Below are 21,636 nucleotides of genomic sequence, written 5' to 3'. Positions count from 1 at the left end.
AACAGTTGATATTGTTTTTGGTGTTTCTGCATTTAAGAAAATATGGTGAAGAATATTAATAAAACAATGTGAGGTTGATAAATGTTTTTGGTTTCCAAACTGACAAAGATCAATGTGTTTAGAAATATCTTGATACATCCATTCTGCTATAAAACATTCTATAACCTTAGCAAAGTGATCTGTCAGAGATATAGGTCTGAGTTTGTCAATACTTGGAGGATTAACTTTCGGAATCGGCACCACGATGGCCCGTTTCCAGGAGTCCGGAACTTTAGCCTGCCTAAAAGAAGCATTGATTATACACGTTAAAGGATCAGAGAGTTCTACAGAAAAAAGGCGAATCAAGCGCGCTGAAATACCGTCAGGGCCATTAGCCTTTGAACCTTTGATTTTTAAAAGGGCCTTGTTAACTTGCCATGGGGTTACATCAGGAAGTCTTCTTGATTGTAGGTATGCAGGGAGACAAGCCATATTAAGCGGCTCTAAGTCAGAAGAGACAGATATGAGATGTTCATTTATAGCATTTGCTATTTTCACTGTATCACTAGGATCAATACCTTCATCCCGGATGTTTAGTGATGCTTGGTTTCCTTTTGTAAGGATCTTTATTTCTTGATACCATCGTGAAGGATTACTTTTTTTAAGTCTCTGGATCCTCGATGAGTAGAAATTTAATTTTGATTTCTTTATAAGTGAATTTTTTTTTTCTCAAGTGCTTCCGAATATTTTCTTTCCCTAGATGAAATGCAATCTGTCTCTTGTGAATCAGGGATTTGATTTCTCCTGTCATCCAGGGTTTATCCCTAACATGAAGAACCACCTTACGAATAGGACAATATGTGTTTATTGCAGAATTTAACGTTAAGTGAAAAGAATTACATAAAACGTTTACATCGAGATGGTCCTTTAATTCTGGCCAGTCATAATTGGATATCCATCGTCCAAACGCTACCGTTGCACTGTCAGCCATTTGTCTATTAAATACACAACGAGTAGTATTTGATAATATGGCTATGGTTTCGGATGGGTCTAAAACTTACCAAATTATGATCTGACATTCCAATAGGGGAACATATTTCTGGTTTATGATAATACTGATGAATATTAGTAAAAATCTTGTCTAGGATATGAACTCCTCTGGTAGGACAATCCACAACTTGTCGAAAAGGATGAGTTATAATTACTGGATCAATGTTCATTTGAATAAAATCGCCCAATACCACAATTCCTGCATCCATGTGATTCGTTAGGATAATATCTATAGTATTCACTAAATGACGATTTAGTTCACTTTCGAGTTCTGCATCAGGTTTTGGATAGTATACAACAGCACAGTAAATACAAGAGATATATCTCGGAAGACGGGGAGGACGTATCTTCATCCAAGTCACTTCAAGGTCGTCGGGAACTTGGATGTTGACTAAAGAATGATTCAAATACTCTCTCACATATATCGCTACTCCACCACCTCGTCGATCACATCTTGATTTAGCTCCTAAACAATAGCCCGGGATGGAGAAACTATTAGATGCATGGACAGTCATCTCTAAACCAAGTCTCAGTAATGGCGGCAATGTCTGCATTAAAATATGAGATAACGGCCGATAACTCATCAAACTTATTGCAGGCCGATCTGACATTGCACAAGATAAAAGAGGGTAGGTAAGATTTGACCTAAACAAGATTTGTCTCGCGCCCGAACACTTTTCAGAAACGAAGAGGAAAAAGCTTGGGTAAAAACATACCCTATAAACACGTTTGGTTATCTTAAAAAAAAGCTTTGGAAAAAAAAAACATACCCTAAATACGTTTGACCCCGCGATTGACCATTGACCAGTCTTTCAAAACCACCCTTTAAAAAAATCAGGGTTGAGTTTAAAGGACAAGTTCACCCTATCATGAAGTTGGTTTGAATAAAAAGAGAAAAATCAAACAAGCATAAGCCTAACACTGAAAATTTCAACAAAATCGATCGGATGTAAAATAAGACATTTATGACATATCTTAAAGTTTCGCTTAATCTCACAAAATAGTTATTTTCATATCATGTTCGGTGTGCAAGTGAGGAGACAGATGACATCATCAACTCACTATTTCTTTTGTATTTTCATTACATGAAATATGAAATATTATAATTTCCTCCTCATTACCATATGGTACGAAGTTTTATTCCTCGTGAACATGTGTAGTTATCATTGTTTTAACATTTTGAGGTTTAAACAAAAGAGTCAATAATTATTGTCAAATCTAGCTGTAAAACTTAAATATTATTGTATAAATCAAACATTAAAAAAAACAAAAGAAATAGTGAGTGGGGGACATCGATCACCTCATTTGCATATCACTGAGTTGTGCATTTTACACTCGATTTTGATGACATTTTCAGTGTTATGCTCTTTTTATTCAAATCAACTTTTTGTTGGGGTGGACTTGGCCTTTAATCGAATGTTTTATCAGTCTGTTTTATTCCACAGTTACCATAGTAACAGTAAAACGAGTGTGCTTCACAGCCGATAAAAAACAAAGAAATCTGTCATTAATTTCAGGTGACAACTTGTCAGAGAACTGCTGAAATTTCAGATTTAATCTACTACTGTTGTACCTACATACCAACGATCATTCAATATATTTAAAACCATGATAAAGGTAATAACAGTGATTAGAAATACATTTTCTTTGTCACATGAGTTATCTCGATTAATTGATTATCGATAAAAATGAGGCATGATTTTTCGACCCTGATGGGACTCGAACCCACAATCTTCAGCTCCGGAGGCTGACACCTTATCCATTAGGCCACAGGGTCTGACAGCCGTGCGAGGATGTCGCATGTGATATATTATTCGACAACAGTTGTATAGTTAATTTTTTTTTTTTTGCCGACTCCTGACTAAAGATATGACTCATTTTGCCAAATATTGTGTAGTGAGTATAGTAATTTGATGGAGAGCCAATTTGATAAATGAAGATTATTTACTGTCGGTTTTATACCATTTCAACGTAACGTAGGCCTAACGACGACAACGTTAGGCTAGGTCGAAGGATGTCACAAGATGGCGCGAGATTTTACTTCTTCGCGGTTTGTTTGACGTTGATTTTGTTTGTAGTTGAATCGGTACGGTAATTATATATTTTTGTCTTGTAGGTACCATTTGAATTCAATTACGATTAAGTTAAATAATGCCGTTGATTTTAGTATTTTCATATTTGATGGAAATCCTTGAATTAACAAGTTGATACAAACTTGGGAGGATGGCATTATGTTATTGCTGATACATTACTGTGTAGGTCTACGGTACCGTGCCATAAGAACGGGTGGTAACACGTTTCCGTGATAAATGTATTCGAATAACACGTGTATAAAATCATTAATCACAGTATGAGTGGTGCCCCATGCTTGTGCATTGCAGATTACAGATTTTTGCTTACTTTCAAGTTTGATATTTAATAATTTCCTTCTACTATTATTCAGAAATCTTGATGTTCTACACTTTGTCTGCATAATTAGGGCCTAGCTTATAATATAACTGTTTTTAATTATTCCTTCTTTTGAGTTTGTAGTATATAGTATTGGCAAGCTCAAGCGTCAACTTCAAGTAGAGTTACCAAAAGGTCTGCCGATCCACTGAGCAAAATTGCTATGGGCAAATGAAAAGTCAATTGCAAGTGCGTAAACAGTGTGCATTGCCACCATCGTCTGTTCTCGACGGCAAAAATGAGCATTGAAATGCTTTTCCTCAGCAAATTAGTTCATCTTAGTGAAAAAAATTAGGCCCTGTGTTTTTTATATTTAAATTTACTTATGTGGGATGAAGTGTCTTACCTTCATGTGGTATCGAAAGTGACGTTTGGAGGTTAAATCCACGAGAAATCCACAGAGTTTCGTCGCGTGTATTCGCTATGGAGAAAAATGCGTGCGATCGCATGCGTTATTGCAAGCTCGAGACGGCGCTGTTGAACTTGGTCTGGAAATTCATAAAAAATAAACAAAAATCCTTGAGTAGGCTCACAATAAAATCATAAAAAATATGCTTTATGGCTAAAACGGTAGTTCTCTTGCCCACACATATCATATTTGTTGTTGCGTAAGAAATCCTTTTTTCATGATAAAAATATAGCAATAAATGTTTTAAAAATTATGTTTTCCACATGGAATATGTTTGAAACATCTATATTAGAAGAAAAATGTGTTTTTTTAATGAATTCAAACTAAAATGAAGTTTATACATGCCTGTACTTTTTCATACTACTCAAAAAACTAAATGGGCCGTCAATCAACGTTGGTTACCTCGGCAAGTAGGCGTGGTCTATCGTGAAGTTCGCTGGTGACGTACCTTTCTCGCTAGACTTTACTCAGCCGCCGAATTTAATTCATTCTCCGCGCACGTGCAACTGCAACTTATTATCGTCACTGCACTGCTGGTGTTTGCCGCATTGAGGACAGATGAAACAATTCAGATAGAGTTGCGCGTGTACAATGAGTGAAACAGCGCGATCGTTTCATGATCGAATGTAACAGTGTGCCTGTCGAGATAAAATTCATATGTCATGTTATTTTCTATCGTGTTTTATGCAACTGCAATTGATTTGTTATATAATTTTTTCTTTGATATTTCCTGTATATGTATGTATGAATTTTATTTGAAGTGAATGAATCATGCTGGTGTCCTTGCCATTGAGGACAGATGAAGATGAAACAACACTGATAGAGTTGTGCGTGTACAAGGAGTGAAACAGCGCGATTGTTTTATGATCGAATGAACAGTGTGCCTGTCGAGATTAAATTTATCTGTCATGTTATTTTCTATGATGTTTTATACAACTGCAATTAATTTTTTAAAATTATTTTCTGTGATATTTTCCTGTTAATGTATGAATTTTATTTGAAGTGAATTATTATAAAGATTAATCCAAAACAAACCTAAATAATTGTCGGCTTCATTGTATTCGTGATGAACAAGTTAAGGTATCAAAAAATTATGCTAATTTTTTTTATTTGAATGACTTTAAGTAAATTGGAATTGAAAAGGACGTTTAGTGTTTCCTGTTCAGTGCAATTTTTGTTTTCTTTTTTTCATTTCACATTCTCGGGATGCGAACCTCCACTATAATTATAATTAATGAATACCATTATAAACAAAAATATTTGAAAAATAAAGACTCGCAAAAATTTTAATACTAGTGCAACGGTGATTTTTTTTATTTTGTTGTTTCATTTACTGGAAGGTACGACAGACAAATACCCGGTGTAGATCAAAATTTTGCTAATGGGGGGGGGGGGGACTACAATTTTTCTCCCCGATCTGCGCCGTAAAAAAAAAAAAAAATTCGCACCGCCAGCCAGTAGGAGGGGTTGCCGCCGCCCATAATTGGGTCCGGCACCTGGATCTGCCTATGGAATGGATGAGGAATAAGGAAAGGGGAGACAAATAAAGGTCCCCCTCCCGTAATATATCAAATATTTGTTAGTGGATTTTGTCGTTCATTCTCAAGTGAGGACTTATTTTTCAACTTTTCCAAGGAATTTTGTGTATGGAATGATTTTTTCCTAGCATACTAGGTCTTGAATGCCCCCACTTTGGAAAATCCTGGATCAGCCCCTGTCAAAGTGTATATAGATGAAACTAAACTTGAATAGGGCTCCACATTAATGATTTTCAAAATTTAGCCATTTCCTATTTTCCCCGTTTAACACTGTGAGGTGAATAATTCAAATGCTTTCACCATCGCTACCATAGAAGGATCCAGGGGGCGGTCACCCCCCCCCCCTGTTGGCGGATTAAAGACCAAAAAATGGAGAAAGGAAGAAGAAACAGAAGGAAAAGAGAGTGGAAAAGGAAGAGGGGAAAAGGGAGGGAGAAAAGTGAATAAAATTAGGGAGGGGAGACTTTGATGATTTAAAAGAACATGCAAAATTGAAATTTTCGCTCGCGCTTCGCACTCGCATTGCTCATTTTCGATGAGTACATAATTATTGCTCAATAGGCTGATATATATGAGCTTGACATTTAAGCTTTGCAGTCAAAATACAAAACATATACTGTACGGTCAGCTAGGACATTGAACTTTCATTATTCTTTTTTATTTATACCTCGGTCACATTTGCTCTGCGGCGGCCGTACGGAGAGTCGAAACAGCCGTTTTATTCATTTTTATTCAAACCACCTATATTTAGCTGGCACAAAAAATGTTTAAACGACTGTTTTCTACTCGCCGTAGAAAAAGTGTGACCGAGGTATAACGAATCAATAAAAAAGTGCTTTGTAAAATATTCGTTTTATGATCTGAGTATCAACATTTTTAGCTCACGCTGTGCCCTAGCATTATTTCATTTGTGGAGTACCTATCCTCTTCATGTAGGCCCTATTCCATAAATTTATCAAAATATAAATTTTTAAGGTCTGATTGTCAAATCTTATCAGCTAGCATTGCACGCACGTGCTTAAATTGGTGAGTTATGTATACCTAAAATATATATAAATCAAAGTACTTAAAATCGCCTTTTCATGACAGTTTTTTGAGTTAATAATAAGTTTATTAAATTAAAAATTTGCTCGCAATTGCCGTTCGCATTAATTTCTAAAAGTACGTTACCGGTAATTAATGCATCATATTCATAATTACAAAAGTGCTTATAATGTCCAGGGTTAACACTTTAATATCAACAAATTTAGAGCTCTCATTAGGCTTATTAGATTAGTAAATAAGATATTAATAACATTTCATTAATTCCTAATACCGTAATTAAGTTGTCACTTTTTCAAAATGGAAGATCGACATGTTTCTTTTTGCGCTTGGGAAGAGGAATCGGAAGACATTCATAATTATGATGAAAAAATGTCCTTAGAATGTCCCGGTCCTAGGCCAGAATAACTTCAGCTCATGCTTTGCATTCGCCTCATTTTTTAAGAGCAATCCATGTCCACTTTACGATTATTTTCCTGCACAGTGCAGTGCTTAATTTGACCTTTTCACATCGGAATATCCAATATTATCAGTTCGCGCTTCGCGCTCGCATTATTGATTTTCCGTGATAAAAAGTGTATTAAGAATGCACAAATTCTAGAACACGCATGTTTATTGAGACGGGCTGCTTATCCTTTATTGAAAACAGCATGCTTAAATTATCTCGCTTCAGATTAGAATATAAAAAAATTTCTTCTCGCTCTTGCATTATAAAATAATGTAAGACGGTAACCAATTACCCACCCTTTTCACGATTTAGAAAACATAAATATAAAATAGTGTTCCTTTTTAGGTCTATATATCTCAATTGTTATCCGCTCACGCTTCGTGCTCCCACTGTGTTCTGTTCATACACAAAGTGCTTGGAATGTCTATTTTTATGGTCAGAATTTCAAACATTTTAGCTCGAGCTTTGCGCTCGCATTATTTTGATTGAAATATGCATCGTCTTCTTGGCTAACTGTAAACCGCCATTAGCAAGTCCCTTTTCGATCAGGCCAGAACGTATATTTCTCTCTTTTCTTACTTACTTTTTTTTTTTGCTCCTTCGCGCTCGCAGCAATTTTAGTAAAATACGCATCTTGTTCCATTTCACAAACATTGCCCAGAATGTTCAATTTTGAGGATAAAAAACATGAAATTTCAAAAATATTTTAGCTCGCGCTTCGCACTTGCACTATAGGGGCTATGAGATTATTGTATATTGTGTTTTGTGTATGCTGTTTAATGAGAATAAAGAAGTGACTGTTTGGACTACCCCTATTAACTTTGAGCGGCTGATTGTGGAAAATACGGGTGCAAATATTTTTCGGCCCCTTCCCCGGTTTATTTCCAATTTGTCTAATTGCCAACTCGTCTACTATCGTTTGGTCCATCAGTTCGTCAACTCACCACATAGTCTTTTTTTTTCATTTAGTCTAATGCCATTCCGTCTAATGACCAGTGGACCCAAAAGCCATTTGGTCCATATACCATTTCATCTAATTGGACTATAAGTGTATTATTGTGCAAAATGAATGAAAATAAAATGGGTATTAGACCAACCGGTTATGAGACTAAATGGTCATAGACGAGATGGTTATTAGACGAAGTGATGATTGGACCAAATGGTTAATGGACCAATGGCTGTTAGACGAAATGTTGATGGACAGATTGGCATTAGACTAAATGAAAGTAGACCATGTAATGAGTGGACAAGTTGGCCGCAGACGAATTGGCACCCCCCCCCCTATTGGCGATAGATCCGCCCATGCACTACTACTTCTTTCTTATCTCATTATGATCTCTCAGTTCCATATCCCCCCTCTCTCTCACTTTTTCTACGAGGACTCTTTTATCGTATGCATATCTTCCTTCGATTTCCTCCCCCCTCTCTCTTTCCCTCTCCTGACTGCTGTTCCTTTATAGTTAATTCCCCTCTTTTCTCTCAAACCCCCTTTCTGTCTCAACATCTTTGCCCCCCCCCCCTCGGCATCTCTCCCATTCGTGAATTTCATTCAATTATTCTACCCCTTTCAATATCTCCAACATGCTTCTATACTCCTCAATGTGCCATACACACCTTGAGAGAGAAAAAAAAAAACCTCAAGAGATATATGGGCAGAAATAGCATGGGTCAAAGAAAGAAGCATTAATGGTTCAAGATTATGGGATTCACAGAATTTAATGCATATGTAGAGTAAATACATGGTTATAATGTAGTAACATATTGATAATGGCAGTTAAAAGGAGGGTAATCCTTGTGACTTGGCCTTATAAAAATTTTGGCTCGCGACTTGCGCTCGCATAAACGGTTAAAAATATTACCTGATACATCATATTCATAATTACAAAAGTGCTTGAAATTTCCAGTTTTCATACCATGTTATCATCAGATTTCGCGCCTCATTAGGCATTTATAGATTAGATATTAATTTTAATGGCTAAATTGTCCTTTCTGTTTCATCTAGCTCTTAGCAAGAGGAATAGGAAGATATTCATCACTTTCATGTCCCGGTCCTTTGTCAAATCTATCAGCTCTTTATTAAGTGCGATCCAAATCCACCTCACAAAGTACTTGAGCTGAAATTGACCCCTTTTTCAGATCAGAATGTCAAATATTTTAAGGTCGCGCTTCGCGCTCGCTTTGATTTTCAATTTCATGTTAAAATATATATTCAGAATGCCTAGATTGTAGGCCTAAATCGGAAACACGCGAGCGCATGTCTATCTAGATACTCAACTTGTTAGTATTTCAACCATTATCCAGTTTCTGAAAAACAAAATTCTGCTAGCGCTTTGTGCTCGCATTTTTTATGTAGGAAGAACCCCTATTACTCATCCTTATTATACAAAACAGGAATAGAGTGTCCCATTTTTTAGGTCTAAATGTCAATTTTTTCCGCTCGCGCTTCGCGCTCGCATTAATTGTTTTATAACGACGATCCTGTTCATGGTCACAATAATTGATTAAAATTGTCCATTCTTTATGTAGAAGTGTAAAAAAAAAAATCGGCTCGCGCTTGCATTATTTTATTGTTGAAATATGTAACGTCTCCATGGCTAAGTGAAATAAGCACTCCTTAACAGGTACCTTTTTGATCAGTTCAAAACGTATACAAAAATCTTATGCTCGCGCTAATTTGCGCGAGCATTATTAAAGTAACAAAGATCGGCAATTTGACATCCTTTCCATGATGATTTAAAAGACATGACTAGACATGTCTCGTTTTTAGGTCTAAATCTTCCAATTTTGTGCTCGCGCTTCGCATCAATTGCTAATTGCAAAGTGCCTATGATTTCAATTCTGTTCGCACTTCGCGTTCTTAGTAATTATTTAGTTGCATACACATCTTTTTCATGATAAACATTGCCCAGAAATTTCAAACTTTGGGGAAAAAACATATTTTTTTTAATAAATTAGCTCGCACTATATAAAAAGGGTTATGATATTATATATTTATGTTGATTTATAAGACAAAAGCTAAGAAGTGACATTTCTTCAAAGAAGGCCGATTGGGGAAAAATAATGGTGAAAAAAAATTTGCCCCCCCCCCCCTTTGGCGAAAGCTGGATCCACCCCTTCATCCTATTTATTTCTCTCCTTCCGTCCATCTCTCCATTCTTCCAGGAGCCGCGGAATAGTTTTGAAAAATGTTTTTTCAAAACTTTTTTTTTTGTATTTCTACCAATAAATTAATGAAAATAATGCGGTACAAAAATCAATGTCATTCTTCTTCCTGTTTTAAACTATATACGTGTACAAAAAACGCACCACCAGCTAAAAAAAAACAAAAAAAACTTGGGGGTCACAACCCGAGCACCCCACTTCCCAGGGCCATATACAAGGATTCTAATTTATTAATTTTAACGAAAGCATGAGACATCATTTGTTGAAAAAAAATTAAAGAGAGCTATTAATGACTGCATGTGGTCCTACCGGTACGCTAGATCTGCGCACAAAACTGCTTTCATATGACACGCAAAAGGGATAAATCTTAGTGGAAAAGTGGGATAAAGCAAACAGGATTTAGAAACTGCCTTCGTTGGCGTTCAATAATATGGGTGGTATGATACAAATTCTGCTAGCTTATTCGTACTATTATTTTTGGCCATTGTACTTGGATCTATATTTTAATGTGGAAACATTTTTAAATTTTTTTTATGATACAAATCGAGCGAGGCAAGTACAATGATATGGGGCAGAGTTCCAAGTCTTCATGCCCCAGACTGAATATATTTTGACATCAACTTACTCCAAAAACAAGTGTTATGTTTTATTTTGTATTATTCATTTTTTAAGTATAAGGTAAAATTATAAGTCTCGGAGTGTCAGTTAATGCTGCAAAAGATGTATAAGGCCTACTCTTTTGCAGCACTATCCAGCTACCGCGGCGAGGACGCCCTCCGAGAAGGTAGCCATATCAAAACTAAAAACAAAAAATTCCACTTAGATTACTGGTGGATCCAAGGGGCATAATTATCGAGAGCCAAATTTGTAATTTGTAACATAAACATGCCCTTTTTACCCAAGCATGCCCCTTGAAAGTGAGGATATATATATTATATAGGCCCTATTTTTTTTGCTTGTCAATTTTTAGGGACGAAATGACTTTGAATTTTTGGTAAAAACATTTTGTAATGCTTATCAAATTTGCATCGGGAAAATGTGCCCTCCATAGGCCCTGTCCCCCCTAAATCTGAGGTTGGGACCATTGGCAACGGAAAGCAAAAATTTAGGGGAGGGGGACCACCAACATTTTGTGACAAGCCCCCCCCCCAAAAAAAAAAGGTTTATCAACCAAATTTTAGGGGAGACCCCATGAAATTTTTAGGGGGGTCCACTGAAATTTAGGGGGCACGCAGGAAAAAAATTGACAAGCAAAAAAAAAGGTTATCGACAAAAAAATTAGGAGGGGGGGGGGGCGATTGTCCCCCACCTCAAATTTAGGGGAGACACGACCCCCCCCCCGCTGCCTATGGGGGGACGTTGTTACCTTTTTTGGGGGCTAAATTTTTTTTTTTCGGTCCCCCTTTGATAACCTTTTTTTGTCAAAAATTTTGGTGCCCCCCCCTAAATTTTTTTGATTGCCGCCGCTAATAGTGCCCTCCCCCCTTTGGAAAATCCTGGACCCTCCCTTGCCTAGATATAGATGTTTAAAGAATTTATTATTTTGAAAGTCAGTGCCCCCGCCCCCCATGCTTTAGTTATCATGGCATAAAACTTATGTCATATCTAATCCTTATATCAGCAAGAGGTCAGAGCATACTATCCGTCACCAAACGACTGCATTTGAGCCATTTTTTTTTCTCTTTTCTCTTCTTTCTATTTTTTGTTGTTATTTAATCATTGTTTATTTGGATAAGCTCGGATCCGAGACTAACTGGGACGGTGAACGCACTTTCGTTCGAGTTGTGTATTTGGGTAACAATAGGCCGAGGCGAGAAAGGACACGCCCACAATCCCTCGTTCAGTGCCGAGCTCTGTGCATACGTGTCGACGAAATTTCAAAATGAAATTTGTACACAAATCTGTCACAATTCGGACCCACTTTAGCCTCAGATTAACAGATATTTAGATCTCTTTGGAACACTAAAAGTCATTCACTTGGGGTTTTTTAATATGCTGATTCAGGTGAGGTACTTTTCAATGCTTTTAAACATAGATTAAAAAAATTAGATTTTCGTTTTGGGATCCCTACTTCAAGTAGTTCTCCCATTTAAAGTCTGCGCAGTCCCACTCATTCAATGAACAAGGTTATGATATAACCAATGAACGTAGAGGGCAGCAACACACAAGCGTGTTGCTCTAAGGAAGGTCAACTCAATACGCGCATGCAGCTGAGCTGCGCGCACATTTTATTATTCTTGCCAACGAAATCAAATGCCGATCAAATACACAAAGACAAGTCACAAGTAGCGATCGCGAAAATATTACATATGAAAGGATACGACTACAACGATATCAACGATAACATAAAAAATACCTATGGGATTATAAATACTTTTAAAAACATAGATTGATATTTAAGACTTTACAAATAATAAGTCAAGATACCAAATCGGTGATTGTTATCAGCGTTTTCACCAGACGGCTGTATTAGCCCACTCATCCTACGAACGAGCCTAGCCCCTAGGTGATTTGCGCCGAGATGATTTTGTGACCACTCGTAAAGCATTTCGGGATTGGATATGACCACCTTATTTCCCTGAGCTCTTCGCTGAACCCATCATCACTCTATGACTATGCTTAAGCTACGTATGTTCCGTCGTCTGCTTAGATCTCAACCTCTAGTCTAGCACTGGTACTTGTTCTGCTAGGCGGAACACGACGTGGCGACCAACAACCCGTCGATCAACATTTTATGACTCATTTATTTATTTACCGTATTTATTTTTGTAGGGTCTGTATATTATAAATAAAGAACCGGCAGCAATGCCAATGGGTATAGGTCATATAAAAAAAAGTGATTAACGTATAACTTATCATTTATTTTCAGCATTATCCCAAAACTTCTAAATTTAGATACATTCCAATCATTAAGGCCAATGAAACTCGATGTTGAGTTTCCCGTCCCATTTTTTCCAGCTCATAATGAGGAACCGATTTCATTATTAATTATTTTCCAGAAGATGAAAGTCTGACCTTTTGTAACCTTTTAACGCACTTTTATTTGTTAATTTGGACATTTTCTGCAATACACTCAATAAATATGTAATACAGTATCCCAACATATACACTGTTTATATCTTCATTTGAGTTATGTTTGAAATGGAGTGAATTGTATTGCTGTTTCATAATTGTAGATCTAAGGTGGCTTGGTAGTGGTAGGGGATACGTCACAATTTTTGCATTCTCATCTACATGATCTAAGTTTTCCTTCGCGAAGATCGCCCTAAAAATGTCACAAAAAGTTTCTGTCTGACCGATGTTTGTGATCGTGTATGGCAACAGGGTGTTGCCATTTTTATGATTTTGAATAGTCACTGACAAGAACATCGTGAAATATTAAAAATCCTTGGCCCTTGGCTGTGTCCTTGCTTGGCGATCAGATCATATCGAGATTCTGCCTGCACCGTACACGTACTGTACATGTACGTACATGCGTACTATCGCTGTTGCATGCGTGATTTGTTCAAAACACTGACCACGTAAATCTTTGTGCATACTTGCTGGAGCGCAGGCGTATTGTTGCATGGCCATGGCTGGGTTGATTCTACAAGTTTGACTATGGTTGAGCATGCAGCATCATTCCATTCACAAGAAAAAAAAAGAAAGAAAAGATTTACAGGTATTTACAAGATATACAAGTAATTGTGTGACTGAAAAGTTTATATAAATGTTTTATATCAGTTTTGAATCTAGATATATGTCAAAATAATGAATTATTTTCAGAATTTGATTTTCAAACGCAGGCCAAATTTCATAACGCGGGCGGGCGACCGGAAACTCAACATCGAGTTTCAGCGGCCTAATAAGTGAAGTCCACATCTAATTTAGATCTTTTTTAATTTTTTTTAACAAGTTCACACCTAGTTACCAATAATGCACATAGCATATCCATTTATTTGAAAGCAGGATAAAAGAGCATTGTAGATTAAATGCCTTGCTCACGGGCATAGCTGCCACGGCCGGGGATCGAACCCCGGACTTTTTCATGTAGGGCCTATAGCCAGGCGCCTTAGACCACTAGGCCACGGCACCTCCACTTGATCATTTCATTTCATCATGTTGATCGATCAGTCTAACTAGACAAAAGCTTTGAACATACAGTCTCGATCTGTTTGTCGAAGATATTGTTCCACTCTGGAAGTAGATCTAGATCTAGCACTAGTAGAATCTACTATATGTACGACTTGTTGGTAGGAGATATGCAACAAAAAAAAAAAATTAAAAAAAAATTTAACTAAAAACAGACGGATTTCACCTGTCTATAGGACGCCTAGACCTATTTGAGGGTTGGTCCATATGCAAGCCCCGATGGTCCAATTAAGGCCAGCTTGCATGGGCTAGGTGGTTAGGATTTTTTTAGTCCATAGGCCTCACATGCCAGGGTAACTTCCTTGAGTCTAGATCTAGAAGATTGTATGGTTGACAAGTTACCGTTAGGCCTAACGTTAGACATGAAATCCTTAAAATTCACTTTAGAAAAGGCATAAAATCACGACAGGCTCAGTCACTTTGCTCTTTCGCTTTCGACTTTCTCCCCCCAAAAAATTATAAAGTTATGCGTTCTGTCGTCCAAGCCAGGCCCAGGAAAATTTAAAATTGCAATATGGTAAACAAATCATGTAAAAGTCTTTAAAACATTGATTGCAGAGAATCAAAATTTTGTCAAATTAAGATATGGATGCTGCCTATCAAATAAACTTCTGCCCCAATTAAGAAACTAAAATCTAATCTAGCCCTCAGCCCTATTTAGTATAGGCCTACCCTAACTTACTGGGTTAGGTCTAACACAAAACGATGATGGCACTCTTTGCCAAACGATGTAAAATTGCAATCAGTTTGCCTCAATTGGCTAATTTTTCTTAGAAATTATTGAAGAAAGGCAGGGAAAATGTGGATAGGTGGCCGTTTATTTAAGCTTTAATTTGGCTTTGGAAGTTTGGTTGCTCGATCGACCTTCAACGCAGCCTGGCTGTGCAGCTGCAGCGCAGCGCGCAGCCAATGCAATGCATCCGATGCATGGGGGGGTTCGCCGTCCATGCCATGGTCTCGGAGTTGAAATTTAGACCCGGATTTTGGGGATACAGCGCCTTTATTTCAGATTTATAGACTTAAAGTCAAATGACATTTAAAATTTGAAATCTAACCTTGAACAATTATCGTTGATAAACATCAGCCCTGAACCCATTGCACTTCAAATCAGGCCAGGCAAATTATACGTCATTGTCTATGTTGCTGGAAGATCTATGACGAGTCGCCTGAAGCCCCAGCGCATCATCAACGTCACTAGCTAGCTACGCGACCAGCCCAGACTCGGCGTACCCAGGCCAGAAAAGTGACCTCGATTATTACGGTGGTTGTCTATGCATTTATTAGTGGTGCAGCGAAATTTAGCAGAAGAAAATAACAGACCAGAGGTATCCTCATCATAGACTTAATATTCCAAAATGAGGAAAAATGTCAAAATCATGATTATTTAAGCTAAATATTTTCTTCAAAAATAATAGTAATATTTTAAATATTATTACCCAGAATAACCGATCAAAAAAAATTTCATAAAAAAATATTTAAAATTAACAAATGAAAAAAAATCAACTCTACAAAGTTCCCCAAAACCCACCTTATTTTTTAGAGTGGTCACAAAATTCGAGCGGAGTTGACCTTCCTTAGAGCAACACGCTTGTGTGTTGCTGCCCTCTATGTTCGTTGGATATAACCTTGTTCTCTGTTATATCTCCATGTGTGGCAAAATAAGGGTGGCAATGTTTGACTTATTTTCTCTTTCTTTGGGACAAATGCTTGATTTTTTACACTGACTTTTCCATTATACCTATTCATCATACAACTTGGCTCTTAAGGACGTTCCACAGTTATGTTTGTGCGCATCATGATCTGCGCATATTTTACACTCTGCGCGCTGACGTCACAGTGGATGAACTGGTGATTAATCAGCTGTAGGTACATGTAATGTGAGCTGATTTTTCTCCTTATCTGCACTAACTGCAGATCCGATGTGTTATTTTATGAAGCTAATAAACTGGAATTATTCCATGGAACATTTTTGTTATTCCTCTACAATTTCAAAATAGATTCTCTGTAGTGCTGCAAAGTATGATGAATATGACCCCGAGATTGAATAAATGGAAAAGTGGTTCGGAATTTTTCCTCGCATAGATACTGCTTTTGGTGCGTTTTCGGGTGTTTTAAGAAGCAAATTTGCTCTAATAAGAGTGCTGATAGTTTGAAAACCAGCACATGAACCCATATTTGTTAATGTTTGCACCTCTTAGGTATACCTTCCTCTACAACTTTGCAAAGTTTGGTGAAAATGACATGGGTTTTTAATAAAGTGCAGCATTTTTTTTACTTCTCAAGTTTGTTATTGAAATTTGAAATTTTTGAGGTTAAGTATCTTTGCCGCAATTTCTAAGAACTGAGACTTAAATGAGCGAACAATTGACAGCAATATAGATAGATTATCCATCTTACGGATACAATTATTAATCATATTGCAAAATTGGATGAAATTTTCATGGATTTTGACTGAGTAAATAGTAATAGGGCTTTGAACTCATTGTTGTGATCTCGTGAGGTCTAAAAATGCCAAATTCATTTGGATGCGCAATTCTTAAGAACATCATCCATTTTGGGTTAACTTTGAAGCTCTATAGCAGAAAATCAAGCACATGGACCCATGTTAATTTGTGCATACCGGTATTTGGAATATTCAGGTGCTAAAGTATCTATGTGCAAAGAATGATAAAAATGACATGGATTTTCAAAGTTTGGGAGCAAGACTACGGAACCATTTGCATTTTAGACGGTATTAACAGACTTTTGCTTGTTTTCGGTGCATTTTGGGCTGTTTCAAGCCAACTCGCATCACTTTGGACACTGATAATTTGAAAACGAGCACATGTACCCCATAGCTTAAATGGCTTAACTTCTTCAGAATATATTCCTCTACAAATCTAGAGAGTATGATGAAAATGACATGGATTTTGAATGTTTGGGAGCAGGACTAATGAACCGTTCGTATTTTAGACATTTTGGACAGTATTAGACTTTTACCCGTTTTAGGCGTATTATAGATTGTTTCAAGCCAACTCGCAACACTTTGGACACTGATAGTTTAAAAAGAATATATTTCTCTACAAATGTAGAGAGTAGGATGAAAATGACATGGATTTTGAATGTTTGGGAGCAGAACTAAGGAAGAATTTTAGACGGTATTAACAGACTTTTGCTTGTTTTCGGTGCATTTTAGGTGGATTTCAATATTTTCAAGCCAACTCGCAACACTTTGGACACTGATAGTTTAAAAACAAGCACATGAACCCCATATTTTTAATATTTTAATGCCTTTAGAATATATTCAATCTAGAGAGTATGATGAAAATGACATGGATTTTGAATGTTAGGGAACAAAACTACGGAAACATTCGCATTTTAGACGGTATTATTAGACTTTTGCACGTTTTCGGAGCATTTTAGGTGGATTTCAATATTTTCAAGCCAACTCGCAACACTTTGGACACTGCTAGTTTAAAAACGAGCACATGGACCCCATATTTTTAATATTTTAATACCTTTAAAATATATTCCTCTACAAATCTAGAGAGTATGATGAAAATGACATGGATTTTAAATGTTTGGGAGCGAAATATGGAACCATTTGCATTTTAGAGGGTATTGAGAGACTTTTGCACGTTTTGGGCGCATTTTCATGCCAACTCGCATCACTTTGGACACTCATAGTTAAAAAACGAGCACATGGACCCCATATTTTTAACTTCCCTACACCTTCGATATGCATTCCTCTACAATTTAGCCGAATTTGATGAAAATGACATGGATTTAGAAAAAGTGCAGCTTACAAAATACTTTTTTAATTTTTGAGTAGATTCACGTCTTTGAAGATTTGTTTTTTCCGAGTTTTTGCACCATTCTTGCCACATGAGGGCGCTGATGACTCCAAATAGATATAGTTTTACCAATTAAAAGACTTTCTCTTTGGTATACACTTTGTTATATATCTTGAAAATTTGATGAAGTTTGATGCGTTATCCACTGAGTAAAGATGATTTAAACTCATTTGGTGAATTTGTGAGGTCTAAGAGAGGCATAATTCTCTTGATTGTGCAAGATTGCATATCATTCAAATTCGACGATTTTGAAGACCCATAGAAAAAAAATAAGCACATGAACCTATATTATTTTTTGCATTTTTATAATGCATAGATACCAAAGTAACTCTCTGCAAAATTTGGTGAAAATGACATGGACTTCATTTTAACTGTGGAACGTCCTTAAGTTAATTATATTATTTAAATTATTTTTTCTTAATTAAACATAGAGATTGAAAAATGAAAATTGTCTTGCCATATTACTTTCCACCAATAGAGGGCGTACACAAAAATATGCCCAAAATTCAAGTTTTAGAGCGCTCTGGTGAATACAAAAATTATTCCCATGTTACTAATGAAAAATAAATTGCAACTGTATTGAAATTAGTAATTTTGGTCACAAAAGTGATATTTTAATGATTTTTTAAAGTGTGTGCTCTGTACAGCATTGGCATACCAAAGTCCTCCCTGTAGATTCCCCACATGCAGTATGGTTGCAGTGAGCTAGTGCGCAGTCCCCCTCCCTGGGGGGGTCACTCAGTATATAATGCATAGTGGGTATGTGCCGCGGAGGGGACCCCCATTTTTACACTCAAATTTCCGTTCCAAGGCATATAATTTTTGTCTTATTGAGAAAAAGAACAAAGAAAGCCGCTCCAAAGCATAGCATTTTCTTATTGAGAAAAAGAAGAAAAAAATCCGCTCCAAGGCAAGGCTTTGCATATTTTCTGTTACGCCGTTCCGGTCGCATTGATCTGCTTCAATGAGCCGCAATTTTGGTGAAAAGCGGCCGCAAAGCGCTGTCCGACCATTGCCTCTGCGCTAGCGCACCCGGCGCCTGTGCCACCGGGCTAGCTGCATGCACATTCCATAGGGATGCATTCGCACTCACACGCGGGCGACCCGTTACAAGGACCCCCGTTTTCACCAACATTTGTAGTTCCGAAGCCCGTTCCAAGGACCCTCCTTTTTGCAGTAAGCCCGCTCCAAGGACCCCGTTTTTTGTCTCGCCCGCGGCACATACCTACTACTTTTTTGGTCGTGTACCAACCCCCCCCCCGGGTCCCCCTTGTCTGTGCACATGCATATCTGCATGTGACGACCTCAAAATGCAGCCTTTCTCATCAAAATCCCTGAATCGTTTGTAAAGTAAATGGGTGCGCAGACATGGGGTACCATTTTTTTTTTTCAATCTAAAAATGACCCGATGTTTGGTACACTTACTCATGATAATTATAATAAGGAACATTATTATCTGAAAAATTTTGTGAAAGAAAAAGAAATTCATGTGAAATCTTCACTCATATTGTTAGGTGCGCAGACTTGGGGACCACCATCATATAACACTTCATTTTCTATTGACAGTCTTTTTCAGAGTCAACAATCACTTCAGTATATGACTTGTTGCTCCCTGGATTCCTTGAAGAAGTATAAATGTTGAGACAACATGCGTTTCAGGGCAAAGATATTTGATATTGGAACCATCGAGCAATTTACAAGTAAGTACTTAGAAGATTAGAATTTGGAGAGGACAAAAGAATTCCCCCCTAAACTTTAAGTTAGGCCCACTCATTCAATGAACAAGGTTATAGATCTATAGATCTAGAGCTATATATTAGGATGGGGTTGGCTGGATTTTCGGACACTTAAGAATTTTGAAGCCTTTATTTTATCTTTTGATTACACAAAAAATATGAATTCAATTGTTGAAATCTTCTTCAATTTTGTTCTTTATTGCCTGATATTTTATTTTTGCCTAGGCCTAGCTAGCATTTATCTAAATTACAAAATAAAAGTTAGCATCTTTTGTTGTTATTGTTATTAGCCTTAGACCGATAAATAGGTCTATTTCTGTCAGGAATATGCTACGCTGAGACTTGTCTGGCTCCGCGGCATCCCATCCGTCAATAGAACGATGACGGCCATTGGGCTTGTAATGGTGGAGCAAACAACCGCCGCTTAACTACAGCGTCTATGGAGAAAGGGTGCGCTGGCGCACCTTCCTCGATTACTCCTAAATTTGGCTTTTTGACAGGGTAAAAGGGAAGAAATAGCAAAGATAAATTTATATTTAATACATTCAGCTTACCACCTTTCAGAAAATAATGCTGTAAAATAGTAAATTTTTATTGTTAAAAAGCAAAATTTAGGAGTAATCAAGGAGGGTGCAAAAGCGCACCCTTTCTCCATAGACACTGTAGTTAAGCGGTGGTTGTTTGCTCCACCACTACGAGCCCGATGGCCGTCATCCGTCTGTGTAGGAGGAGGACAAAAAATATAAGAAAATGTTGAAAACTCCTCCGAAACAGGGTTGGCGCGTTTTAAACGGTGTGTTTTAAAACATGTTTTAAAACGCGTTTTAAAACACCCGTTTTTTTTACAAAAAAAACGTGTTTTAAAACACCTCATAGACTTGTGTGTTATAGATATGCATGGATGTGATTTTACATGAATTTATTTTTAATACTTTTATTTCTTAATTGGTTTATTATTTCCTTCTAACTAAATCTCTTTCTCAACGCCACTCTTTTTCTCCTCTCTCTTTCCCCCCTTATTCTCCCTTTCTCCATTGCTTTGTCATGTTCCTTTCCTCCTGTTCAATTGTGCACATCAATCCATATTTAAGAATATTCTCATTTCAACAAACATCTGAGTGTTGTGCTCAATTTTAGACAGGGAAAGAAACACTATTTAAAATGAGCTCAAATATGTAATAGTAGTACTTGAATGAAATGGAAGTGTTGCACAAACATAATAATATTTTGCAAATAGACTGTATAACTGACATTGTAACCTTGAGGTACACACGAAAGTAGGTGAAACTTTGCGCTTCGTAAAAGATGAAGAAAAGTAATTTAATGTAGTATAAAATAATCAGCTAGCAAACCTTTTTTTCCTCCCTGAACATGTGTGGAACTACCATTGTTTTAACATTTTTTGGTTCAGTCAAGTTGGTCATTATTATCAAATCTGGAAAACTTGAAAGATTGTATTGTTAAAAAAAAAAAAAATAGTGAGTGATGGACATTATCAACTCTCTCATTTGCACATCACTGAGTTGTAATAAATGTTTTGTGAAAAATAAGCGAAATTTTAAAATGTCATAACTTTCTTATTTTACATCCGATTTTGATGAAATTTTCAGCATTAATGGCCCCCTTAAAAATTTCTATGATAAATCCATAAGCACAACAGGGCCACGCCATATTGTTCAAGACTATTTTTTTGATACATGCATGGATATGTGGTTATGATATAACCATGGAGCTATCAACACATTAATAGCTCAATGATAATACAAGTGCATGACAGACCAGAATTGCTCAATATCGTGATTTCATGTATAGAGCCAATGCAAATTTTTCGCCAACATTTTTATCTGTATCAATATTTATA

At 36.8% G+C, this 21,636-nt stretch overlaps 1 protein-coding gene and 1 non-coding gene across 4 annotated transcripts in view; one reads left to right on the top strand and one right to left on the bottom strand.

Moving 5' to 3' along the window:
- Positions 1–2,733: 2,733 nt before the first annotated feature.
- TRNAR-CCG (transfer RNA arginine (anticodon CCG)) lies at positions 2,734–2,806 on the bottom strand. Its single transcript has one exon. It is a non-coding gene; the product is annotated as a tRNA-Arg (tRNA).
- LOC129257423 (checkpoint protein HUS1-like) overlaps positions 2,782–21,636 on the top strand; it is a 34,224-nt gene continuing 15,369 nt past the window's right edge. The window contains exons 1-2 of one of the 3 annotated variants that reach the window (XM_064096844.1): positions 2,782–2,925; positions 19,606–19,739. In XM_064096844.1, the coding sequence (XP_063952914.1) occupies positions 19,688–19,739 (52 nt within the window). In that variant the 5' untranslated portion in view covers positions 2,782–2,925; positions 19,606–19,687. Of the gene's footprint in view, positions 2,926–3,013; positions 3,142–19,605; positions 19,740–21,636 lie in introns of those variants that run through there. The other 2 variants (XR_010293048.1, XM_064096845.1) reach the window with 2 other exon arrangements.

This window comes from Lytechinus pictus, chromosome 3, assembly GCF_037042905.1.
Source record: "Lytechinus pictus isolate F3 Inbred chromosome 3, Lp3.0, whole genome shotgun sequence".
NCBI classification, from domain to species: Eukaryota; Metazoa; Echinodermata; class Echinoidea; order Temnopleuroida; family Toxopneustidae; genus Lytechinus; species Lytechinus pictus.
Note: the sequence above shows the minus strand (reverse complement) of the source record. Positions and strands in the feature narration are given on the sequence as shown.